Below are 26,079 nucleotides of genomic sequence, written 5' to 3' on the forward strand. Positions count from 1 at the left end.
TCTTTTTCTTAGCCATCGGTCTCTGTGCTGAGGTATAGCATAAGGGCCAAGTGGGTGCGGGTGGGATGGAAGGTCATTTTCTCATTCAGCCCTGCTAAAACTGTGGAGGGTTAGTCTATTGTTCCATTGGTGTTTGTCTGGAGTAGGGAAGGTATTGTCACAAAGGTTTTCTGTTATGAGGCTATCCCTTTCTTGGCTGTTTGGCTAGAAGGGACAGGCTTTTCTTAGATTTTTTTTAAATTATTATTTTTGGTCTCTGCCTATTGTAGGTACAGGAAGGAGGCTTCTGGAGTGCTCCATTCAGACATATGGTAGGAATCAACAAGGAGACCCAGGGAACTCAGCTCCGTGTCTTTAGGTCAAGGCAGCTCACCTTGCAGAGTCTTCCTATACTTGTGTGTTGGTTTACATGCAGGGTGTTTTAGTTGTAAGGAGGAGAATCTGATTGGAATGTGGCTACTCCCCATTGGCAGAATCAGATGTCCAGATAAATTTTTACATTCAAAACCACTCCAGTCTTCAATATCCATACATTTTCAAAGACAATTTTAAATAAATGCTCATCCCACTTTCTCTAACAATTTTTTCCTTCATAAGACCTCAGATATCCAAATATCACACTGCTCCTTGTTTATTTGGGAAGCAGCCTGAAGGGAGGTCTTGATCATTTTAAGCATCTTTGCTATTTAATGTTGCAGGCACCGTCACTAGACACCTATCTGAGGCTCTGGAGAATATTTCAATGCTACACTATTGGGAAGGGGGTGGAATCCAGACCCAGGCAATGGTCAAACAAGGGGAAGGTCCCTAGGAAAATCTGGCAATAAATTTTAAATAATTTAAAATTATTTAAAAAGATAAATTGAGATCTAAGTCATTCTTTCCTACCTTACCCTACAAAATGACCATGAACAAACATTCTCTAGATACACTTGTTCCTTGAACTACAATGTACTTCTTTCTCCCTCCAAACGTAAAGCTTATTATGGTGTTTCTTGCCCCTCAAATTGAAGTGTGGATATTAACTCTGATATAATTTTTCCTTCTCACTGTGTATTCTAGCTGGAATAAATTTTTCCTAATCCTGTGTTGTTCACTCCCTCAGAGATGCCCATCCAAATGCTTCTACCATCTGTACCTAAGATAGTACCAATGCCACTCCCTGCCCCCTTGAGCCAGGGGGTCTCCCCAGCACAGGCAGTGCCTCACAGACACCTGCCTTGCCGCTGCCCTCAGCCGGCCTCATGGGAGTCTGCTCTCCAGGGGAGGAGAAGCCCTGCATGGCAGATATAACAAAACAGTATGAGTAATGGCAGCTCTGCGTCCCAGGAGGTGTGATATTATTGCAGCCACAGCCACACCTTCAACCTAAATTGTTCCCTGGCCCTGTAGGGGGTGGTATGGTGGTAGCTGCAGTGCTTTGTACTGACAAATTTAAAGATGGCTAAGGGGAGGGGCCCTTGGGTGGCTCAGTCTTGATTTTGGCTCAGGTCATGATCTCAGGGTCGCAACATCAAGCCCCACATCAGGCTCTGCACTGAGCGTGGCACCTGCTTAAGATGCTCTCTCCCTCTCCCTCTGCCCTTCCCTCTCCTACTTGTGTGCTCTCCCTCTCTCTCTCTCTCTCTCTACAAAAAAATAAAAATAAAAAATAAATATGGCTAAAGAGAAACAGGATTTATTTTATTGAAATCTATTCTGGGAATTTTCCTAGAATGCTCCAACTAGAAGGACAACTTCTACCCCACTTCCTAAGGTCCTCCTTTAACACATCTTCCTTTTGTTCCACAATATTTATGCAGCAGGCAATGCTCAGAGCATTGAATATACAGCAGTGAGCAGAGATCATCCCTATCCTCATAAAGCTTACCTTCTAACCTGGGAGACAAGTTACCCCAATAGCTACCCCAATAATTACTTGATCAATTATAGTAAGAGCAACAAAAGATTTAGCAAGTAGTTTCAGTTTTCTTTGAATCTCAGCAAAAGCCATATTCTTCCAATGGTGTCAACACAGGTATCAAGCACAACACAGAATGTGCACAGAATAAGAAAAAAAGTAAACCAATGCAGTTATTTAGGAACTACTGAGCTTCTGAACTCAACATAATTATTTTATTGCCATGATTTTATCTGTGCCTCTTCATAAATGTTCTATACACTGGGGTTCCAAGGTCCTCAATAAAAGGCCAATACTATGATGAGTTTATAAAAATTAGAACAGAATTACTGTCAGCAAGCACTGTAAGGGAGACGAGGCTGCACCATGACCTCTGATGCACCTGCCCAGCTGCAGGCCCTACCTCCTTGTTTGTCCTGTCAGCTTGCACCAATGTCCCATTCAGGCAAGGTTCCACGTAGTGAAGCTCCTCATTATACTGCAAAGAGATGAAACAGCCAAGAGGATACACTTAATTAATCATTTGAGGGGTACCAGATAATTTAAGGATACATGCAAACAAACAAAAAAGCAACATAACTACAGGCTCAGTTCATTCACATAGGTGACTTTCCCAATTGGTGCCCCTAGATAAAATTGTGCTTAAGTGCTAGATTTTCCTCTCTTGTTTGAGAGAGAAAGTTCTAGAGCATGTGCTGGTATATGGCAGTGTTAAGGGTATACACAGTTAACTGACAGTCCTTCAGGGGTGGCTCCAAACACTGGGGCTCTGTGGCCACGGCAGACAGTACACGATCCAGGTGAGATCTAAAGAGCACCCCAGACTTGGGCAAATATAGCTCCAGCTCCTGTTGTTGGTTTTCTGGAGTGCAAGGACCTGTGCATGAGTCACACATGAGTGACAACAGAGTGCAGGAAAGGAGAAGCCTTGATGTTCCCCCGTCACTCTGGGAGGCTCTACGACTTCTGGTCAGAGCACTGCTCACGAGTGGTGGCACCCCCTACCACACAGGCCAATGTCAGCCTTCCCATTAGTTTTTATCCCAGAATACCTGGAATATGACCATTTGTTTTTGTCCAAAGCTCACAACAAGGAAGTGGAAACTTAAGCATGATTCTCTGCACTGTGGCTAGGCTGGGTCCTTCTAAAACACCAGTCAGGTCATGTCGCCTCCTGCCAACCCATTCACACTTTCCACTGCTCTGCAGATGATCCTTCCCAGGGTGTGGCAGGGCTCTGGACACTTGGCCCTGTTGACCTTTCCAACTTCACTCATTCATTAGCCTTCCCAAGAAACTTAGCACTAGCCAGCCCTGATTCCCTTCCTGTCCTCTGAGATATCCCATCTTCTCCTCCCACACAGGGCCCTCTGCCTGGAGCTCTTGCTCTGGCCTCTCCCAGCTGACTCCTGTTCATCCTCTGGGTAAGCTCATTCCTGCCTCCTCTGGGAAGCAGCCTCTGGTGTAGCTGAGGCTCCTTTCCTGTAAACTCCCAAATTCTGACAGCTTGGTGCCCAGGTCTCTTCCCACAGGTGGGCCCCCATTGTCAGGGTCCATATCTGGTTCCTCGGTGTGCTCCCTGTGACAAGCACAGGGCTGGGCCCACAGTCGGTGCCCAAAAACAATGTGTTCAATGAATGTCATCACATTTCCATTCCAGCTACCAAAAGCCCAGCCCAGAGCTCCAGAGAAAAGGAACCAGAACCATCTCTCACAGGTCCAGCTCTCAAGCAAAGCCTGGCTAAGGCGTTCAGACTTTAAGTGTGTGCACAGTGAGGACCATGGAGGGCTGTGCACAGGGAAGTGAGTGACTAAAGGGATAAGCATGGGCCCACTGCCCTGGGCACACTGCAGGGACAGACTGAAGAGGGCCAGACACGCAGCTGACCCAGCAGTGACAGAGACACATCCTGTTTCAGTGCCGAAGTGCTTGCTAAGCAGGCAGGAGCAGTGATAATGACATCAGCAACTCACTGTTACTGAGCACTCACTTCATCTAGGCACAGGCTAGACTTCATTCACGGCATACCTCAACCTCATGTGGTAAGCGCTTCCAACCACACCTTTACAGACGAGGAAACCAAGGCAGAGCAAGGATGATCAACTTGCCCAAAGTCCCCAGGGAGTCCACAAGGGGTGGAGTCCAGATTCAAACCCATGCAGTCTGACCTCACAGCCAATCACCTCGGGCCCTCAAAGCCCCCAATTTCTCCTCTCTGGCCCCCAAAGCCTCTGTGCTTCTCATCAGTCAGACTTTTGCTCCCCCTTTAATCTTTGTTCTTAGTCATGCAGAGCATTTGAAAAAAATTACAGCTCAATGGTCATAGAGCTTAGATCTCCTCTGAAGTGGCGCAGAGGAAAAACACGTTTATGTGATTCTGAAGTCAGCTATTAACAAATGGGAGCATGACTTTCAGTCAACAAATGGAACACCATCTGAGGACTCAGGAAGCAATTCATAGTCCAACCTGAAGAAGAGCTCCTCCAACATTCTCAGGCCATATTGGAGTGACGCTGGAAGTTGCTGGAAAAAGCAGCCATTCCCCTGTCCTCCACCTCCCTCGCTGACTGAGTTGCTCAGGGGAGACAAGATGCCCATTCCTAAAGCCAGAAGCATAAGCAGTCTTAGCCAATCACAGCCATCCCATCCTCCTCGGCTGGCTGCATGCTTTCCTACCCTGTCTTGAAGCTAGAGGTGGTCACGTGATCCATTCCCAGCCAACAAAATATAAAGGAGTCATTTTCTGGACAGTTTCAGTGAATTTTTTTTTTCTTCTTGCCATTAAAGGGAAACTCTTCTCTACCCACTGCCTTCCTTCCCACTTGGGATGCACTGCACAGCTGCAGCAGTCATTTTGCAACCATGAGGTGATAAGATTAAGGATGGAGAGCAAAGCGCAGGAAGATGGAGCCAGTGTGGGTCTTTGATGACACTGCTGAAGCATCATGTACCAAACATGCAGCTGCCCTGCTCCACGTCCATGAGATCATGAGATGCCCGTATGCTGAAGCAGCCTTTATTCAGTTGTTCTGTACCTTGTACTCCCAAGGTTCCCAATTCCATTTGCCAGGAAAATTTTGAGCTTTATCTACATTCTGCCTAATACACATTATCAATATTGATTCCTATCGGGTTGCGTAGTCTGAGGTGAGAGTCAGGACGCTTGGGTCCACGTTCTGCCTCTGCCATGTACTCCCTGTGTGGCCTTGGGAAAGTCACTGAACCTCAGGTCCTGCATTCTTTATGCATAAGAAGGTGCTAATTCATCTTCCATTTATCCTCCAGGGGCTTCTGTGAGGATCCAATGAGGCAACAGACTTGAAATTGCTTTGCTAGTGCGAAGGCCTGCACACGTGGGGGGCTGCCGAGGGGGCTAGAAAGTAAAGAAGACCAAGATGTTCTTGCCCTCATCAGGGAGGAACATGTGCAGTAATCAAAACCATGCTCCCCATCACTGTGTGAGCCATGGCCACAGTGGAGGAATCTGCTCTTCTGAACCCCCGCCAGCTTGTTAGTGGCATCATCCAAGCTTGCAGTTGACTAATTTCCCTTGACTGCATCAGGATAAAGCTATGCTGAGCAATCTGGTCTATATCACCAAAGGGAGTTGGGCTCAGCCATCCATGTGAGTGAACGGTACACACCAGGCGGCTGTGCCAAGGAGGCCCATCGGGTGTGCAAGCTCACCATGCTGCCTGGTGCTCCTCCCTAGGGGAACACCAAGGGCACCCCGCATGTGAAACTGTTTCGAAGCTCCCAGTAGCTCTCCGTTTGGAAACCTTCCAGTTTCTACATCTTAATGGATGTTCCCTAGATTTCTACTTTGTGAAACAATAATGTGGGATGACCATATCAATTCACAACTGAAGATCTGGTCACCGCTAGCCCTAAGATACAGCGGCCCGATAAACAGCTCTCCTTCATCCCTCCTTAAACAAGCAGATATCAGTCATCTAAAGAAGAACAGGAAGCAGTGCACACCATCATCGTTGGCCAGGTGGAATTTTCTTCTGCCATCTGAGTTTGCTGCCTCTCACTACCAGGAATGAATCTTAGAGAGGGACTCAGCCATCTCCCTCTCCACCCCGAAGTGGGTAGTCCTTCCTGTAAATTTCTGGGAAATGGAAAGAGTCTCCTAGCAGGATAGGTGAGGGCCCAAGCAGCCCTGGAGATGGTCCAGCCAGCCCACCAACCACTTGGTAAGAAGATGGACAAAGAATTTTCACCCCTTAAAGAGCTAGGACTGCCACATGGTAACCGTCTGTCTCCTTCTCCCTTTCTCCGTCCTGGTTGGCTCTCCTCTTCTGATTCACACAAGGGTAGAGCAGTAGAGCTAAAGCAATGGAGGCAGACAGGCCTGGGTTCAAATCCTGACTCTGCCACACACCACCTGGGTAACCTTGGGGCTCTCCGCTCTCTGAGTCTCAGTGTTTGTGTTGGGGAAATGAGAACTGTAACTGAACTTCTCTTGTGAAGTCACTGTGAGGATGAAATGAGGTAATTCTGTTAAGAATCAGCATAGAACTGGGCATGTAAGAAAGAGAAAGAAGGCATCTGGAGGCACGTGCACAAGGAAGAAAGAAAATCTATATGCGAGTATCATGTATGCTACCTAGAGAGAGAGACCAACAAGCATGCCCTCCACCTGGAGTCAACATTTGCTAAGTAGCCAGGGGGTGGTGAGGATAGGGGTCACGTGCCCTGGACCCCCTCTGGAGAGCACGGACTCTCCCTTCATAGGATAGATATGCTACACCAATAGGCTCATGGGACTATCTAAAAACCCAAGACAGAAACCATCAGGGTGCATGGTTGTACACTGTCCCACTCCATGCCACACTATGAACCTTCTCAGTGACCAGGGTCCTCGGCAGACATGGAGCCAAGACAATGCAGCCAACTTACTACCAAATCCCCTCCCAGGAAGGCATCTGCCTTGGAGCCCTTTGGTCCTTTGTTTGCCCACTGAATAGCAACTAAGCGCCTGCTATGTCCAGGGACATAAAACACTGACTAAATTTGCACATGACCATCATTGGAGAGTGATCATGACCCACTTTTTCTTACTTTTATCCGTAAGAGAATATGCTCATTAAATCTAAAGATAATGGCTGTTTTCCCTTTTCATGATAAAAAGTGCTCATCTAGGATGCTGCCATGGTCCATCCGAAAAACAAAAACAGGCTTGGGGTAAACCCATGATCTTCTTCAGGCGTTAGACTACATCCCACCCTTCTCTTCTCTCAGGAACTGTCCTTCCCTTTCTCCCATGCCAACCACACAACTCTGCATTCTGACAGCAAGGACACATCGCCATCTGCCTTTTCCTTCCTTCTGTGAAATCCTTGTAACCATTCCCTACATCTACCGTTTTAAGGACTCAGCAAAATCCGCAATGGGAATTTTAATGATGATCTAAAATGGGAAATCCAAGCTTTAACTTTCATTAAATGAATGGCCAGAACGTGTTGGAGAAAGATCCAAACACAAAGAATAAATGGGTTGGGCTCGCCCACCAAGGCTCACACAAGCTTTGGCGTTTGTGTAGAATTGTGTCACATGCTGGCTCATGTAAATCGAAGCCTAGAGTCCAAGAGTGAAAATCAGCTGACTCTGGACTCTGGATGATAGTGAGAACTCAACCCTACTTCATGTTGAAAGCTGGACTTGAGGATGAAAGCAATGGAGCTTTCAGGCCTAACAGAAGAAGACCGTTAGTTGCCTAAAAAAGAGGATGAGGGGAGACCTAACTAAGAAGGAGAAAATTTAGGGGGGCATCCCCACATGTCACCCTACAGCTGACCCTCATGTCCTCCACTGCCTCTAGATGAAGTCCCAGTTGTTCTATATGGCTGACCAGACTTGCTGGGTCTGGCCTGCCTCTCTCAATCCAGCCCCATTCTTTTTATCATCAACCACCTCCCCACCCACTGCACCTCCCACATTCACCCTCAACTCCAATAAGTCCAGACAATGAACTCCTTTCAGTCAATCCCCACCAGGCCTGTACTTCCTGGGGGTGGGGGAGAAGTGACTACTACCTGCAAATAGCACCTTCCTCCTGTAGATTCCCCCCCTGAGTCATCACTCCTTTCAAGAAGCCATCACTGAGTCCCCAGCTGGTTACTTGCCCTCCCTGCCCCCTCCAAGACTGTACTGCTCCCACTCTGCTGTGAGCACCTGCTTCCCACTTATCCCCACACCCAACACTCACACACACAAAACCTCCAGGTCCACAGCGGGGGGCAACCTGTCTTCCTTATTTACAGAGGCAGCCCTAGTACAATACTTAATTCTTAGCACTGAATAGAATTTGTTAAATGAATAATCAGAACAAAGAAATGAAAAGCAAAGTCATAGAGAAGATTACAGAGGGAAAAGAAGAGAAACAAAGCCTAGACAAAAAAAATTGACACAGAGGAAAAAACAAAAGAATCTCCACCCCTTTCAAAAAAACAGATAAACAGAAAGTAAATGAAGTAAGTGGGTACGTTTTAGGGAATCCTAAGTTCCACACACACACACAAAAAAATAGAATTAAAATGCTGGCACACTCATGCAATGCAAGAAAGCAATGTAGAATTACTAGAACTCCATTAAATATTTATATGGTTTTATCGGTGCGCTTTTGATTAAACAACCTTTAGAATGAAAATGTGGAGGGCTTATGTACGAAGCAGATGAACCCACAATATTTTCACCAACAGAGGCATCCCAGGGATCTTCTACATTACAAAAGCTTCTTGTGTAATTTGAAACACGACTGGACGTAATTAGTAGTACAGAACAAATGAGCACTGCAAAAAAATACCATCCTCATACTTTTAATACGGAATCGATTACTTTAAAAAGCAAATCCATAGCAGACAAAGCACTGGAGAAACAGTTCTAAAGAAAATCCTGCAAATTGAAACCAGGGCACCAGAAAGTTCTGGGTTGAACTAACAAATGATGCTCTTCTCTATTCAGCTCTGCACAAACACAGGCTGCAGGAGGCATTTAAATTGATTTAATAATATCAGTCCAGTTAATACTGTGTTCATTTAATGCATGGCTTAGGCTTCTGTAAAATCATTTTTCAAATTTCAGCATCGACAGAATTAGCACCCTCATTTTTATGATAATATTGTTAATTTAATGCATGGCTTGTAGTTAGACTTCAAAGCAAATCAGAAAAATATGCCTTTTCTCTTGTCAGTGACATCTCTCTTCATGCACCAGTGGTTTGACCTTAAATTTTAACTTCGGCTGCACAAAATCACTCTCATATTTCTTCTATTCTTCTATAATTCGATCATTTAGTTCATCAGTCTTAGATTTTGCAATACCCTGCCCATGAAAGCTAAAACAGTTTTTAACATTATCATTTCATGTTTATTCTCCGGAAAGATCTGAATTGGAAGCTTTTCAGTATAATATATAAGATGCATTTAGCCAGTGAGCTTCATACAAACATGCAAACATGCAAAAATGACTGAAATGGCCAAGGAAAGGCTTTTCCACTATTTACCCCCCTCTCCTCCCCTCCCTATTAGGGCCCTGAAAACCAAACAGCAATGATGAAGTAGATTTGTATAAACAAATACCTACAACAAACAAGGGCTTCCACCATGGTAAAACAAGAATGTATTCTTTACTTTCTCCCTAAAACTCTGAAATGTCTCCTCACACATCTACCCAGCCAGCAGGAGAAAACTGACAGTGTAATGAAGGGTGAAATGATAATGTCCTCTCCCGTAAATGGAATCCAGCCGACAAGAACAATGCACTCAAACAGATTTGCAGGGCATTCTGGATGGAGCTTCAGACCTCCCATCCCCCTGGACTTACAAGAACCTGCAGTGGGGTCTCCCTCTAGATGGAGGCAAGTAACCATTTTAAATAGACGGAAAAACTTACATACACCATATTACTAACTAGAGCAATGTTGCCAGTGTAGAAATATAAGGTAATGGAGAAAAAAAACACCACCATGATGTGGCAAGGCATCATTGGTGAAACATACTCAGCGTTGAGAGGGACAGTTCCAGGGAATACACATGGAGATCCATCAATTATCAATCCACTATTTAGAACCCTCAAAGTGTTGGTGTAATGGACTGAATGTGTCTACATCCGCCCCCCAACTGCATGTTGAAGCCTTATCCCACAGTGTGGTGGTATTTGGAGATGGGGCCTTTGGGAGGTGATTAGGGCTAGGTGAGGTCATGATGGTCCAGCCTCATGATGGGATTAGTGCCTGCATAAGGGGAGACATGACAGAGCTTGCTCCCTCTCTCTTTCTCTCTCCATGAGCACACATCCTCACAGAAACCAAACCCTCCTGGACCTTGAGCTTGGACTTTCCAGCCTCTATGACTAAGAAAATAATTTTCTGTATGTCAGCCACCCAGTTTGTTATTTTGTTACAGCAGATGGAGCTAATACAGGCATACCTTGTTTTATTGTGTTCACAGATACTATGTTTATTTTTTTTACAAGGTTACTTCTTAAAGGTTTCTGGCAACTCTCTGCAGAGCAAGTCTATCAGCACCATTTTTTCAACCGTGTTTGCTAACTTTGTGTCTCTCTGTCACATTTTGGTAATTCTCACAATATTTCAACCTTTTTCATTATTATATTTGTTATGGTGCTCTGGGATCATCACTTAAAAGCTCAGATGATGATTAGCATTTTTTAGCAATAAAGTATTTTAAAATTAAGGCACAGACATTGTCTTTTAGACAAAATGCTATTGCACACTTACAGACTATAGTATAGCGCAAACATAACTTTTATATGCACTGGTAAACCAAAAACTTCGTTTGTCTTACTTTATCGCAATACCCGCTAAATTCCGGTGGTCTGGTCCCAAAGCTGCCATATCTCCAAGGTATGCCTGTACACTTTCTAAGTGTGTAAACATTATAACATCCTACTTAATGGACATTCTCATAATACCTACGTATGTGCATACCCTTTGGGGCAGCAATTTCACTTCTAGATACTGTTCGATAGAAGCATACCCAACCCTGCAAAAATACAGGCCCAAGTCCACTCTCTGCAGCACTCTCGAGTGGAAAAGAGACCCATAACAGCATGATGCCCAGCAAAGGAGGACTGGTTAAATAATTAATGTCAGCTAGAGGTGATGAAATGCTCTGCTCTTCAAATATACTTGCTTACCGATATGAGTATAGAAGCAAGTTGCTGAATATTGTGGAAAATAGGATTCTATTGCTGTGCAAAAATTATGTATGTTCATATACATGGAAAAACTTGGAACAATATGTGGCAAACAGCAAGGAAATAGGAACTTTTTGGAATTGTTTAAAATTTTCACATACGTTGCTTATAATAAAACAATCAACGTATAAAAGTTACTGTTAATCAGTGGTTCCTTTTATCACCTTGGGCTTTCAATATAAATTTATGAACAAATTTGATCCATTCTCTTACCCATTACGGGGACAGAGTTCATGATTTTACTATAGAGGCTTCAAATAAAAAAAGTCCAGAGTATCTTTCTATTCATCAAAATAATTATGTAAATAGTCTCAAAGCTGATCATTTATGTTGAAAACTAACAAGCAGATGTACAGTGAGGGTTAATGGGACCTCTAATGGGTGTCTTTATATAAGGGGACAATTTGGGGTAAAAAAAATATTTTTTCCCCTTAACTATTCTAAAATAAATAGCATGTCTACTTTCAATTATCTTAATCGCTCTGTCTTCATTATTGAGTTGACACTGTTTGTATATCTTAATGAACTTACAAAGATTATTTCAATCGATTGGTTTTGTTAACAGAACAATAAATCCTGACCGATAAAGGATCCACAATGTAATTAGTTAGCACTTCTTATTATGCTAATTTCTGATACTTCTGTAATGAGTAATTAAAGATTAATAAGAAAGATAGTCCCAAATTAGTGGCTTCTTATCTGCGAATGCTTCGGGATGTGTCGGGGATCAAGCTACATTTGCATATTCACGAGGAGACCGTATATTTGCATATTCGCGAGGAGACTGGAAACTAGAGTAACTTTGCTTGATTTAGAAACCCTAAGTTCTGTCTCAAAGTATCCCTGAAAGAACCCTGCCCTGGGGCCATCCAGTTTCAGGGCAAGACAGTGGAGCAGCTAACTTGTCTCTTCACTTCTGCTCACGAAGCATAAGGAGGTAAAGCCAGACAGTTTCTGAGTTCTTCCTGGGCCACTTTTTCTGGCTATGTGACCTCAAGCTGGTGGCTTCTACCTTGCGGGGCCTCTGTCTCCACGCCACATGGCACAGAGCTGGGGTGAAACCCCAACAAGATCATCCACATCGGACACTTAGGAGGAGTGGGCAAGGCGGCTGTAGGGATTCTTCTTTCAACACGTATTTAAACTCTTACTCTTTCCCAGGCACTGTCCCAGGCACTGGGTCTAGTGAATAAATAAACAATAAATAAATAACCCCTACTCCCATGGAATTTCTTGATCTCTTTCTCTTCCTTTTCTTCTTCAGGGCTTTTTGAAATTGGAAGCTATAAATCATGGGTGCTCTGCAGCTGCGTCTTCTTGCTCAGTCTCCTCAGAAGCACGCAGGCAGGACACTAATTCAAGCAATCCCAATGCAATATAAATCCCAATGCAATATAAATCCAAAGTATCGTGATGACGCACTCTGCTCGGGAGCCTGGGGAAGCCACACGGAACAACACGCTTGGAGCCCGTCTGCGCTGCTCTTCAAATAACACCCCTGCCTTCACATCCTGCCCTCAGTGCGGGCCTCCTGGGCCCGGGCTCAGGTAATTCTGGCAGCAGCTCTGTGGGTGATGCGATTACTCAAGCTTCCGCTGGTGGGCTGATGGCTCAGACGGATGTGGTTTGCCCCGGGATGTGCAGCTAGCTATATGTGGCAGAAGTAGGGTTCAAAACTAGGTCCCGACCCCAAAGCGCCAGGTCCATCGCCCTTGCACGCTGCCCCGGCTGCCTGCTGTAGCCACTTGGTGTCCTAGGTAGAGATGATGCGGCAAAGCAGTTGACCACCGGGCAGGAGCACCTGGTTAATTACTCAGGGAAAAGAAGCGGGCTCATTGTGGCTCTAATCTTTAGGGAGAGTAGGAGGGACATCACACCACAGAACTGGGGAGAAGAGGAAAAAGAACTGGAGATGGAAACCAGAATTAGTGTTCCTTTCCAGGGCATGTTACTGCCCTCCTGGGGTCTTGGGTCTCCCACGTCCCTGCTCTTGGACCTCAGGCAAGTCACTGACCCTCTCAAGCCCAGCAGCTCCACCTGAGAAAATGCGGAAACCACCTTCCACCTCCTAGAGCTGCCGTGAGGAACAAAGAAATGCAAATACAAAGAGTAAGCAAATGGCATTCAGTAGGTACTTAATAAATGCCACTTTGGTTTCCGAAGCTGAGATCAAGTGTTCTGTGAGCCTTAGACAGCTCTCCACAGTTTAGTTGTTTTAGCATCATGATTATTATTACTATCATTGTCATCAGACTAATCTAGCTTAAAGTTAATTTCCACTAGCCATTTAAGGAACATCTTGCAAGGTCTAATTCCCCAAGGTTCCAAAAAGGTTGGCTCCCAGGAAAACCAAATCTGGTGCTACTCTGCCAGGTGGCCATGCCTGAGTGCGTGGTACAGAGAGGAAATATGCTCCACTGCTTTCCCAGACTCTGAAAGCCTTTCCAACATCCTGATTCCATGAACCCCCATGGGACTCACCGGTCCTCATCTGGGGTGGGATGTGTGTACAAAAGCAATGAGAATGTGAACCAGTTGCTGCTAAAAGAGCAGATGGACCCAAAGTGCAGAGAAAGCACAAAACAGATGCACTCACAGCAATTATGTTGAAAAAGTCATCATCCCCCAGCGTATCCAGAATAGATGAGACGGTTTGCTTTGCAATAGTGAGACGCAGTCCTTTCATGCTGCCACTGACATCCACTAAAATGACCACGTCTTTCGGAGAAGTCGCTGCCTGGATGTACCTAGGTCAGGGGAAAATTAAGTAAAAATGAAGTAAAAATGAACCTCTTCACAAGTTCTCTCTTTAAAACGTAACGAAGAGGTTTGACCATTTCCTACCATTTTCGGTTCCTGCAGTCAAAGGCAATGACTCCATTCTCATCTGGTTCCCATTTAATCCCTAGAAGAAAAATGGAGTTATGAGAAACCCAGAAACTTCAAATATTTATTCATAGCATTTCAAGGCTGCTCTGCTTTGCTGATGAACAGACAGGGTGAAAAATCACATGCAACGACCAGCCCTGGAGCTCATCACATGCTCCATTGCCACCTCTGGGAAGGTGCTTTCGTGTTGTAACACCATAGCGAACATGGCCTTAGCTCAGTTGCTCAAGGCCTGCTGGAGAGTGGGGACATCCTCAGTAACGTGCTATCTGTCAACAAAGGACGTGACTCCAGCCCCTTCCCGTGGCCAATGGTCATTTCTCACTGTCCAGCAAGTTGTTGGACCTGGTAGCATCATTCACAGACTTCTGGGCAGAGTCAGGCCATGTAACTGGGTCTGGGCAAAGCAATGTGTGTAGCATGGTGGGTAGAAAGCCTCGATACATTTCCATCCCAGAATATACGCAGGTCTGTTTTCCCCTCACTTCTGTATTTATAATCAGGGATACTGGCCTGGCTTTCCACACTGAGATGGAAAAAAAATGGCCATAATTATGCTGTGTTACAAAGTTTGAATTTCAGGCTTTGAAGCCTGGGGAGTTTTCCCCATGTGTAAGATGGGATCCCATATCCTTCGTCTTGTGGTTTGCAGACTGGTTGGGATACATCCAAGGTTGACATTCTCTATTTATAACTTGGTTGTTAAGAATAAAATTTCATTTAAAAAGAAAAGTGGTTGCTGCCTGAAAATAAGATAGCGAATCATTGTTTTCAACCATCAGTGCTGCTCAGGGATGGAGGATTTAAAATACAGACTTTAGAGTGAAGAAAATAAAAACAGAAAAATGACTTTCACAGGAGGAAATCCTGACTCAGATGGTAGCACTGGGAGTCTCCTGTCCAATTACTGATGGCCAGGTTTCAGGACCCTGCCGAAATAATAATAGTATGTGCTTGAGATAACACCCCCAAATTAGTACTCAGAAAACCATGAGATGGCAGTTTGCTACCCAGAGAATCATTTTATTATGTTCTCCTTGTACCTACATGTCCCACCTACAAATGGGCCAATTTAAAGAGTTTCCTGTACCAAATCAGAAACCAGAAGTATGAGAATCGAAGGTCATTAGGCAACGAAGACAAAATAAATCTGACATGCTATTGTACACTAAGGGACAAGAACACAGTTTATTTAAAAATAAGAAATACACTGCTTTGTATAAAGCCAAGTACAGTTAGGGTAGCATGGTCTTAACACATAGTGAAATTATATCCATGGTGAGGCTAGGTAATGTTCCAATATCAAAAGCATTGGTTTGAACCCAAATAAAGAGATTTTTTTTTTTAATGAGTTGACCCATGGTAGACCTTCAGCGGATGTTTGTTTCTTGAATTGAATTGTGGTGAGTGTTCTTAGACCAGGACTGTGCCCGATCCTGCTCCGCCCCTCCCCACTCTTCCATCCTTCCTCCCCATCACAGCCCCATCCCTGTGTGCTCCACGAGACAAGAAAAGGTGCAATTCTTTTTTTATAGTCCCAGCTTTCAGGCTAGGGCCTGGGGGCGGGGGGGAGGGATTAAAGACACTTAACGCCCTCCTTCTGGTTTGAGATCATTCCCCTGCACATGGGCATGTAACTCCTCCCAGGCACTGCTGTACTTGGTGCTTTTTGAAAAGCTGACATGAAATTTGTCTGTTGGGAAACCTGGTAAAGGATACAATTCCAGAGGAAAGTGGAACAGACAGGACAACCCCAGAGCCTTTTGCCTATTCATCACAATATTCATCAAACTCCAGTACTCTGCCAGTCAATGGACAGAGCAGTGACTGGGAAACATGGACCTGGCCCTTGCCTGCCCTCAGGAGGCCTCACGTCAGCAGGGAAGCTGGCACATGATAAGAAATCACATGCACCAGAGATGTCACAAAGATGAAGTGCCTGAGGCTATGGTAGTGTGCAAAAGGTGATCCCAATCTCTAATAGGAAGAAGGATCTTCTTCCAATGAGAGCAGAAGGATGGTATATTAGTTTTCTAGAGCTGATGTAACAAAAGTCCTACAAATTGGGTGGGTTAACAGGAAAGAACTCTCTCACAGTTCTGGAGGATAGAAGTCTAAAATCAAGGTGTTGGTGGGCCACATTCCCTCTAAAGCTCTAGAGAGGAAATTTTTCTCACCTCTTCTCAGCTTCTGTTGGCTCCCAGCAATCCTTGGTGCTCCTTGACTTGTAGCTGCATCACCTCAATCTCTGTCTCTGTCTTCCTTCTGTCTTCGTCCTCTCCTCTTATAAGGACATCAGTCATATTGGATTTAGGGCCTGCCCTAATTCAGTGTGATCTCATCCCAACTTATTTAATTACATTTGCAAAGACCCCTATTTCCAAGTCAGGTCACATACTGAGGCTCCAGGTGGACATAAATAATTTGGGGGAGACACGACTCAATCCACTGCAGATGGGTAGGACTTATAAAACAAAAGTAAGTGGTGGCCACAGGGTGAATAAGAATACCCCACGCATACAGAACGACATGTGCAAAGGTCCTAAGGTTGAAAAGAGCATGTCAAGTTCAAGGAACTGGAGAAATTCTGGTGTGGCTGTGCATAGAGAATGTCTAGGACAGAGGAAAGGAGCCTGGGTGGCAGTAGAAACCATGAGACTTGAGGCCCTTCCTGGTAAGGACTTGAGGTACACATTGAGTGGGGATGAAGACCCTACCTTGAGACAGTTCTAGGCATAGCTGTCTAAGGTGGAACAATAAAGGTCACACCTTGACTCAAGTCAGGACTGGATGGGCCCTGAGGGGCCATCTTGCCCAAACCTGACTCTTGGGTCAAAATCTTCAACTCATAGCAGGGACTCTAGGCTCTCAGAGTTCAGAAGATTTTCCTGAGATTTCCAGTTATGACTAGGACTTGTCTCCCAAGTCCCCACCCACCATGCTTTTCCTTACATAGGCATTTCCATGAAGATGTCCCATGAGAAGTTCTCTGGCTGTTAGCATGAGTTAAATGAATAAAAGTAAAACTGGTTTCTATGCTCTGCATGGGAAAGACACCTAAGGGCCTTTAATCTGCTCATGTCATTTTGAATCTCTACAACTGGATCGACAGAGGCAGCACTGACCAAGCGAACTGACCACTGAGCCCTTCCTTTTCCAATCTCACAACAAAATGTTTTAGGAGACAAACTTCAGGAAACCCTGCCCCAGATGGTACTTCTTAGGTATATCTTCCCTAGGATATATCAACTTTCCAGGATATAATTTTTTTTACACACAGATATTTTGAATATGTTCAAGTAACTTCAAATCCCAGAGAAATAATAGTTGGCTCATCCTAAATCTTTCAGAACCGGGAAATCGACACTTAACCAAGAAGCACCTCCATGAGCTATATAATTTCTGGGATTGACAGTATGCCTTTTTGGGATGCCACCCAGGTTGGCTGGGGCATGAATTTCAAAATAAAAAGAATGATGCAGTCATTGGCTTGGGAAGACTTGGAGGAAGGGGAGCAGTAGAGAAAAGAAAAGGACCATAGCTCTATGCTGTAATTATGCCAGTTCCCCACTTGGTCACTGCGTCCCACCAGACTGTAGCCGGTGACCAGCTTCCCAGAGAGGCAGCAGCTCTACTGTAGCTGAGGAGGCAGGGCTGCTACTACCAGTGTGACAGGCGTAAACTCTGATCTACTGAGTGATTCGTTCATTCAACAAATACATACTAATATGTAGGTTGAGGATGGTAACAGAGTGATAGCCAAATGTCTCTGTCCTCCTGAGGCAGATATCCTAGCAAAGGAGATGGGGACTGAAAGCCTGATGGCTCAGGATTGCAGGGCAGAGTTCGTATTTTATAGAGTAAGAACTGCCATGAGAACAAAGCATGAAAGAGGTGGTGAAAATATTAACACCATCACCAACTCCCTCCCATCCCGCTGGTATGACTTGGTTGGTCAGTTAACCTCCTGGTCTGTTTCCTCATTGGTAAAATGTAGATTATAGTAGCTCCAGCCCACAGGATCTTTGTGAGGATTAAATCAGACAATGCTTGTGTAAGCACCCAGCACAGTGCTCAATAAATGGGAGTCACTAGCACTAGCACTAATATTAATATGACATTAATATTAATGGCACCCCCGAAGACTCCCAAGGATGACACTGAAATAAACGGAGCTTCGATAAGGCCTGAGTAACCAATCCTGCAGAGCTCACAGGCCCTTTACTAGTATTTTGTTGCTGTGGTGGTTGCTGGTGTTCAGGAGAGCCTCCCCGAGGCTCTGTGTTCTCTCTCTGTTCAGTGAGACCTTTTTGTAATACAGGCACTGAAAGGTAGACCAGTACCTTGGAAACTGGGTATCAGACCACAAAAGTCTTTTCCCATAGAATTACACTGTTCAACGTGATAGCTACTAGCCACATGTGGCGACTTAATTTTAGATTTAAATTAATTCAATTTAAATAAAATTCGCATTTTAGTTCCTCAGTCTCATCAGGCACATCTCACATGCTCAATAGGCACATGTGGCCTGTGGTTACCATATCAGACATTGTAGACATAGAACACTACCTCATCCAAAGGACAGCACATGGAAGTGTTGCCACATGCCCCCAGGACCTACGGTAAGCTTGTGGAGGCCTAGGTAAATCTATACAGAAAGAGAAAACACCATGACAGGTATGCTACTAAGCTGATGTTTACTAAAATTCCCAGAAGCTGACATTGTGCTCCTTCTTAGTGATCGCCTAGCATCTTCTATTTCCCCAATCTTAGCATGAAACACACTATACCATCATGACCTGTTCACCTGTCTCTGTCTCCCTGGTGGTCCTTGTTCCTTCCTTTAGGATCCCCTCCAGGCAAGGCCATAGTAATCCTGACCAATCCCCATGGTTTCAGATGGCTAGGCTTCCCACTGTCCAGGCTCCCTCGCTTAAGGATGTGGGGGCATATGACCCAGACCAGACGAATCCTGGGACTTTCATCTAAGCCATTGGGACAGATTCTCTCTCTTCTTCTGCAACCATAATTGAAAAATAATCCTGCAAGTACACAGCCATGTTCCCCATCACTAGGGGATCACCTGCCAGTGAAACATGGTCAGAATAGAGAAAGGTGGTGTTGAAAGGGGAAAGGTCTCAGCGGGGAACCTGCTTCTCCCTCTCCCTCGCTCCCCCTGCTTGTGTTCCCTCTCTTGCTATCTCTCTGTCAGATAAATAAATAAAATCTTAAAAAAAAAAAAAAAGGGGGAAAGGAAAGATTCATAATCCAAATGACAATGCTGAATACTGGGACCCAGCTGTGTCTCAGAACAACACATTCCCTAGATTTCAAGTTACATGAGCCAATAAATGCATTCCTTGCTGGAGCTAGCTGGAATGGGGTTTCTGTCACTTGAAACCCAAATCCCTAAGGAATGCATTTCCCCAAAGCAGGAGCTGCATGAGGGCAGAGACCTTATCTGTTAAGTTCACCATTTTCTCTTCTGGACCTCACATAGTGCTTGGAACAAACTAAGAACTCAGGACACACTTACGTAAGAATGAAGAACTATCCTTTCTGTTTAAGGACATGCACACTTACCACTGATTCACACTATTATACCACTCTAAACATGGAAAGAAGTATCCCGAAAATAAGAAATCCTAGCAAAAAATGTCCATGGATCCCTCTTCTAATGATCATTTTATGTCCAAGAGACAAGAGGTGTGCTGTTCTCTGTTCAGAACCAAGCACTGAGTGAGCACAAGGCATTATCAGGGCAGTGAAACCCCTTAGGAGGACTGTGACTCATGTCTTTATTAACACAGAAAAGATGCAGGAATTTTATAAAGTCAAAATTCTGCCACAAATGTCATAAAAATGGTAAGCATTTCTCAGTCCACCGTTCTGACTGATAAAAACCTTGTATGTAAATTAAATTAGTTTCCCCTATTACATACAACCTTCATGAGGATTCCTTTTTGTTATGGAGTGAAGTTGCCCCCCCCATGCCCCCAAAAATTCATAGGTTGAAGACTAACATTACCCTATGTGATAGTGTGAAGAGGTGGGGCCTTTTGGGAGATAATGAGGTTTAGATGAGGTCATGAGGATGGAGCCCCCGTGGGATTAGTGCCCTTCTACGAAGAGTAAGAAATACCCGAGCTTCCACTCTTTACCACGTGGGGAGACAGGGAGAAGGTGGCCATCTGAAAGCCAGAAAGAGGGCTCTCACCAAGAACCAAATCTGCCAACACCTTGAGCTCAGACGTCCCAGCCCCCAGAACTATGAGAAATGAATATCTGTTGTTTAAACCACCCAGTCTGTGGTATTTTGTTACGGCAGCCTGAGATGACTAATGCACCTCTTATTTTCATTTTTTTCAAATTTCCTCACGACCATAGTTGGAGGACTTCCTGCTGGCGGAGACAACAAATGATCTGTGGTTTCTTCTTATCGGCTCCACCTTGAATCAAATGCCACATGGTAAGATGGTAAGAGTTCCCTGTAGCTTCCTCAATGGATCAGCCCCCCACCACACTTGATTTGCAGCAACATCTGCATTAAATTTACTCTCTGTGGAGGGTATCAAAGCAGATTGCAATTTGGTGACACTGGAACTTTAATAGGCCACTGTTTATTATAACATTATCTTTACTAGGATGCTTATTGTTTACATATCCGTGAGCTCCAGGAGGAACCATGCATGCCCTGCTGAACACGGCTCTTGGGAAATGTTGAATAATCTGGCAAAGCAGACACTTGGCAGGCAAGTCTCAGGGGACAGATGCTGTGTGCAGGGCAAACGGCTCCTCGAGGCGGAGGCTGACGGTCTCTGTGCCTCAAAGTGGGAAGACATCAGGTGCCTAGTCTTACTTAATGAAAACATAAAAGACTCCACTTAATTGCTCCAAGATTATGCAGGGCGTTTTTTTCCTTCTTTTAGGTTGAGCTTGTTAATTTCTGCAGCTGTGATGTTGGCACGATTGTAGCCTCGAGTCCTGTTTTCACAACTTGTGAGCAAAATTAAAACTTCCCTTCTTAATTAAAATTCAAACCAAGCCAGAATTAAATTCTTATTGCAAAGCAGAGAGCTCAGGAGGCCTCAGAAGGAACACCTGCTCCAAAGGTATGATGAACAAACTGACAAACATACCCATTTGAGGGTGCAATTGGTGGCCCTAAGGATGAGTTGCTGACCTCAGTGGTGCTTTGGCCATCGCAAAGCTCTTCCCCCGAGGGTGGTCAGCTCTGGAGTGGGAAAACCTAAGTTCAAATTTTCCATTTCTTACACCTTCGGTCAGAATTTAATTCAGCCCAATGATGACTCGTTCTTTTCCACGGTAATAACAACAACGATAAGAATTGTAGTAGTCAATAGTAATAAAAACAAACTCTTGTCCAGAAAGATCAAATTTGGTATGTCTCACACTCCAATTCTCACTTTTGGTGGCAGCTCTATAAACTGCTCTATTAAGACGTGGAAACCTATGCAGATTTAAGTGCCTGTGTGTGCGCGTCTCACACACATGTACACACATGTTGCGTGTGTGCGGATGCCATGCTCCCATGTCTACCTGACAAGAGATTTAACTGATATGAATTTAATCGTTCATTTTCTCCTAATAGGAGGGGGAAAAAAAATTTAACCCTGAACACAAAAGAAAAATATCACAGGATCATTAATCTCAATCATAATTCTCAAGGCAGGGATACTCACCTGGATACTGCCTAAAAAATCCCTTCGCACTTCCAAAGTACTGCCATATGAGGGAGGGGTCCCGATCAAAGTTATCGACAAAAACTTTGTTTAGGGATTCGGACCAATAAACCCCATTGACGATTGCTGGGTCTGAAAAGAAAGGGAAGAGGAATGTTACAAACCAAAGTGAGAGAGAACCCCGGCGGGCATCCCTCAGAACTGGCAGATAGCAGCATGACGTTCATCTTGCGGAAAGCTGTGAAGAAAGTTATAGCTCTCCAAATGTTTAGCTCCTGGGAATTCCATACATTAGGGCTTCCTCATCCTGCCCAAGTCCCCACAGCCACCCAGGAGCCTTTATTGAGGACTCCTTACTTGAAAGACACATCCCTGTATTTGTAACTTTCAACCTTGCACAGCACAGAGTTTTTGAGAAAGCAAAGAGCGACCTTCTTAGTGTTATTTTCCACCTTTTCCTCTCCTGAGTCAGAACCCAGCATTAAAAACAGGAAAAATGTGTTTTCTCTCGTTGCAATGACCTCAGCCAACACTGTCCCATTCCAATTCTCTCTACCTCTGACTTCAAAGTTTGCTTGTAAAAAAATAAGTAAGTAAATTGGAGTTACATAACTGCATCTCTCTACTTCTTTTGTTCAGTAGATGGTGAGCTCTGGGAGGGCAGGAACCAATTCCCTTGGTCTTCCGCTATACCCCCTTTGACCAGGACATGGCAGAAATTCCAACCATTTATGGACGCATGAAGAGATGGATGGATGGGTGAATGAATAAAAACAAAGGTTGTTTGCCAGTCCTCAAGTGGCATAGTAAACCAATGAGCAAAATAATGCTAGAAATGTTCATGAACATTAGGTATAGTGATAAGGAAACTCACTGCTGGCACCAGTGCACCCCATCCCTCCTCCACGTGGCCTGCCCATTGCCAGCCTGCTGCCCCAAGATGCTCATCAGAAGAGGCATGAGACAGAGCCCACAAAATGGCGCCTGACCCAGTGGACAGACATGGCATCTTGTATTGTCTTACTTCTAGCCTGCCTATTCTTTCAAATCACTTACCCAGATTCCATAGACAAGTGGGATTCTGACTCTCATCTCAAGGGTAAGTGCTCAAACTCTTATAAACTATAATAAACCACATCATAGGCTGGGAGAGTGAAAATGACCAATTCAACCTTTTACCACAAAGTAATTTTGAGAAAGACTTTATCCTCACAATCCTGGAAAATGGAACCCTTTATTGTTCCCGTGCAAGCTTGACAATAATTACTGTGATTCACTCCTTGCTACAAAAGCCACTTAAATTAATCCACAAAGAGGTAAATACAATAATGACACTGAAAACTCCATGGCTCTTGCCTTCTCCATCAGTGGCCTCAATTATGTTGCCATCATATAAAAACTTTCCACAATTAGAAGCAAAAATTCCATTTTGCTCACTCACTGTCTCGACATGTTAAGGAGTCAAACGGTTTCCAGTTAGAGAATTGTTTTTCTTGACTGTGATTCTTTGGGGGTAGTAAAAGGCTATCCATGCCCTCAGGTGGTCCTAGAAACCTAAGATTGCCCCCTTGGGGGACTGTGAGCACCTTCAGAAATGCAAAAGGAATGGTGATGGTCAGAGGATTATTTCACCAATCGTTTGGACACTAAATCTCACTCTGAAATTACGCCTCTTTAAAAAAAGTGGGCTTTGATCTTCCCAGGGCATGGTGAACAAGGGAAGTAGAATCGCTAAAAATATGGTCTAGTTAAAATGAGGGCTGTGTTACACACACCTGTTTGATCAGATATTTGAGATAACACGTCCTCTGGCTCATAAAGTAATCACAGTGTGTTGATTTCACAATTTTGCTTAGCAAGCAATTTTCATAGAATGGAAAATCTTGAATTACTGTCCATAATTAGTCATCTAAGAGATGAAAAAAAGAGGAGAGTCTGGGTGGCCCAGTCAGCTGAGTGGCTGACTCCTGATTTCAGCTCAGATCATGATCTTAGGGTCCTGAGATCGAGCCCCTCACAGAAGGCTCTGTGCTCAGCGGGCAGTGTGCTTGAGATTCTCTCTCTCTCTCCCTCTGCTTTTCCCTCTGCTCTCTCTCTCTCTCTAAAGTAAATAAATAAATCTTTAAAAAGAGAGAAAGATGAAAAAAAGAAACATGAAAATGATAACGTTATAAAATGAGGACTTCATCTAAATATCTGGGTTAAAAAAAAAGTTAAAAATCATTTTCCCAACATGGTTGACAGAGAGCAGAAATGAAATAGCCCAAAGGCTCAGTGCCTCGCATCACACCCCCTATAGCCAGGTCCCCAGTTCCTTCCACTCTCCACTGAGGGGGAGGTGAACATGACATTGTGGACCAGCACCCCGGCTTCATGTTTCCTCTATGGCTGCTGAGCAGAGGTGCTGTCTTAAGGTCACCTGCAAAAACAACAGCATCCCCCTAAGCAGCAAGTTTCCCTTTTTCTTTGATTGCGTTTTGTTTCAAACTTTGTTGAAGAGGCCCCCTCCCCCCGCTGCCTCATTTGGGGTTCTTCCGGAGTCTTAGATTAATCTGAGCTTTGGCTCCACTCCCACCCCGAATCTTCCTAGGGGGCTAATGTACTGTATTAGCTTCCTGTGGCTGCTACCACAAATTACCACAAACTGGGTGACTTAAAACAACAAAAGTTTATTCAGGAGACCAGAAGTCCAAAATCAAGGTATTGGCAAGATGGGTTCCTTCTACGGGCTCTGAAGGAGACTCTGTTCCAAGCCTCTCTCCTGGCCTCTGATGGTCACCAGCAACCATTAGTGTTTCTTGCCTTGGAGACACAATTGGTCCAATTTCTTCCTCCGTCTACATGGGGCCTTCCCTCTGTGTACCTCTGTGTCACATCTCCTTTAAGGAAACCAGTCACTGGATTTGGGGTTCACCCTAAATTCAAGATGATCTCATCTCAAAATCTTTAACTTAATTATATCTGCAAGACCCTATGTCCAAATAAAGTCACATTTGCAGGATGTACTGGAGGTTAGGAGTTGGGCATATCTTCTGGAGCCACCATTAGACCCACTACATGTATTCATACTCCCTTAATTATACTATATAATATACCCATATTTTGTGATTTTTATGTATTCTTTTTAAAATCTGAGTTTAGTGAGTGTAGGCCTTTTTCCTAGTGAAGGATGTTTAAAGGCCTTTTAATGGAAACAATTCAGATTCTTATGTCTGCATTATAATTTTATGAGCTTACCATTCTTCCCAATCTCTGCCTCTTCCCAATCTCTCTGTCAATGGGTCCTACTATAATGCTCTAATTTGGGTTGAAATCATTTCCCTTAATGCCTAGTGTATGTCAATGCCCACTGTTTCCTGCTCAATAAAGTGAACTCCATGTAACACGGCCATTTTCTCCAATGGCTGTCCATTCAGCACCAAATTATTATTCATAGTGGTCAATATGAAGTTCAGGAATTGCAGTTCTGCTTCCTGCTTCCTCTACCTCCTGAGAGATTAAATTAACCTCTGATGCCAGTCAGAAATTTATCAGATGTTCAGCTTTTAGTAGAACAGACTACTAGCAGATGTTTAGAAAGTAAGAGTCCCACACCCCCTTTGTGATCTACTTGCAATTTGTATCTGAAAAGCGGCTCACACATCCCTGCTTTGCCTTTATGATATATCCTATAACCCATCAAAAATCACATTTATAGTTCCCTTATTTTATTTCCACCCAAAGAACTGCTCTCATCTGTGTTTCCCCATCCTCCAACAAGTTTGCACTTTGCTACATGGGGGTTGTCTGATGTTATAGAAGGCTGATGTTCTCTCTGCACACTCACACACCCTTCCAATTCAGTTCTCTATCTTTGAATGAGTAGCCCCCCTTGTCATCCGAAGGTCCATCCTTCTGAGTCAATCAGCCCTTTGGGTTCAAGCAAATTAATGGATGTAAAGCACTTAGCACAGCAATTGGCACATCCAAAATGGTCCATAAACATGGCCATTATTTATGCCATGCATGAGCAAATATATAAATAAGGTCCCAGGAAGAGTTCCCACTTCTTCTATCCCTGTTCTCTGCAGCAAGAATCCCTGGGAAGCACCCTAATAGTGCAGCACACCAGTCTGAAATGCAGGCTTTGGAGTTGGAGTCTTGGATATGAGACCTCACTTGGCACCTGTTAGTTAGTGGCCTTGGGCTTGTGACTTACCTTCCCTGAGCCCCAGTGTCTTTATTGGTAGAAGGAGAATCAGAGCAGCTCTTGCTCAAAGGCTTCTGAGACAAGGTACAGAAGGTGCTCAGCAGGGGGAGGGCTCCATCACCGTCCACAGGTACATCACCAGTCACAGCTCTGGGGTGAGTCCCCAACTCCC

At 44.4% G+C, this 26,079-nt stretch overlaps 1 protein-coding gene across 6 annotated transcripts in view; it reads right to left on the minus strand.

The window, feature by feature from the left end:
* The window catches only part of CACNA2D3 (calcium voltage-gated channel auxiliary subunit alpha2delta 3), an 852,366-nt gene that overhangs the window by 450,585 nt on the left and 375,702 nt on the right, over window positions 1-26,079 (minus strand). For all 6 annotated transcript variants that reach the window (XR_013449537.1, XR_013449535.1, XR_013449536.1 and 3 more), the window contains 4 exons: window positions 21,719-21,850; window positions 13,971-14,031; window positions 13,723-13,873; window positions 2,304-2,378 (listed from right to left, as the gene is read on the minus strand). Coding sequence is in view for 1 of the 6 variants with exons in the window: in XM_078076955.1 (XP_077933081.1) it covers window positions 2,304-2,378; window positions 13,723-13,873; window positions 13,971-14,031; window positions 21,719-21,850 (419 nt within the window). In the remaining 5 variants the exon portion in view is untranslated. The remainder of the gene's footprint in view (window positions 1-2,303; window positions 2,379-13,722; window positions 13,874-13,970; window positions 14,032-21,718; window positions 21,851-26,079) is intronic.

Source organism: Halichoerus grypus, chromosome 1, assembly GCF_964656455.1.
Source record: "Halichoerus grypus chromosome 1, mHalGry1.hap1.1, whole genome shotgun sequence".
In the NCBI taxonomy this organism is placed as follows: domain Eukaryota; kingdom Metazoa; phylum Chordata; class Mammalia; order Carnivora; family Phocidae; genus Halichoerus; species Halichoerus grypus.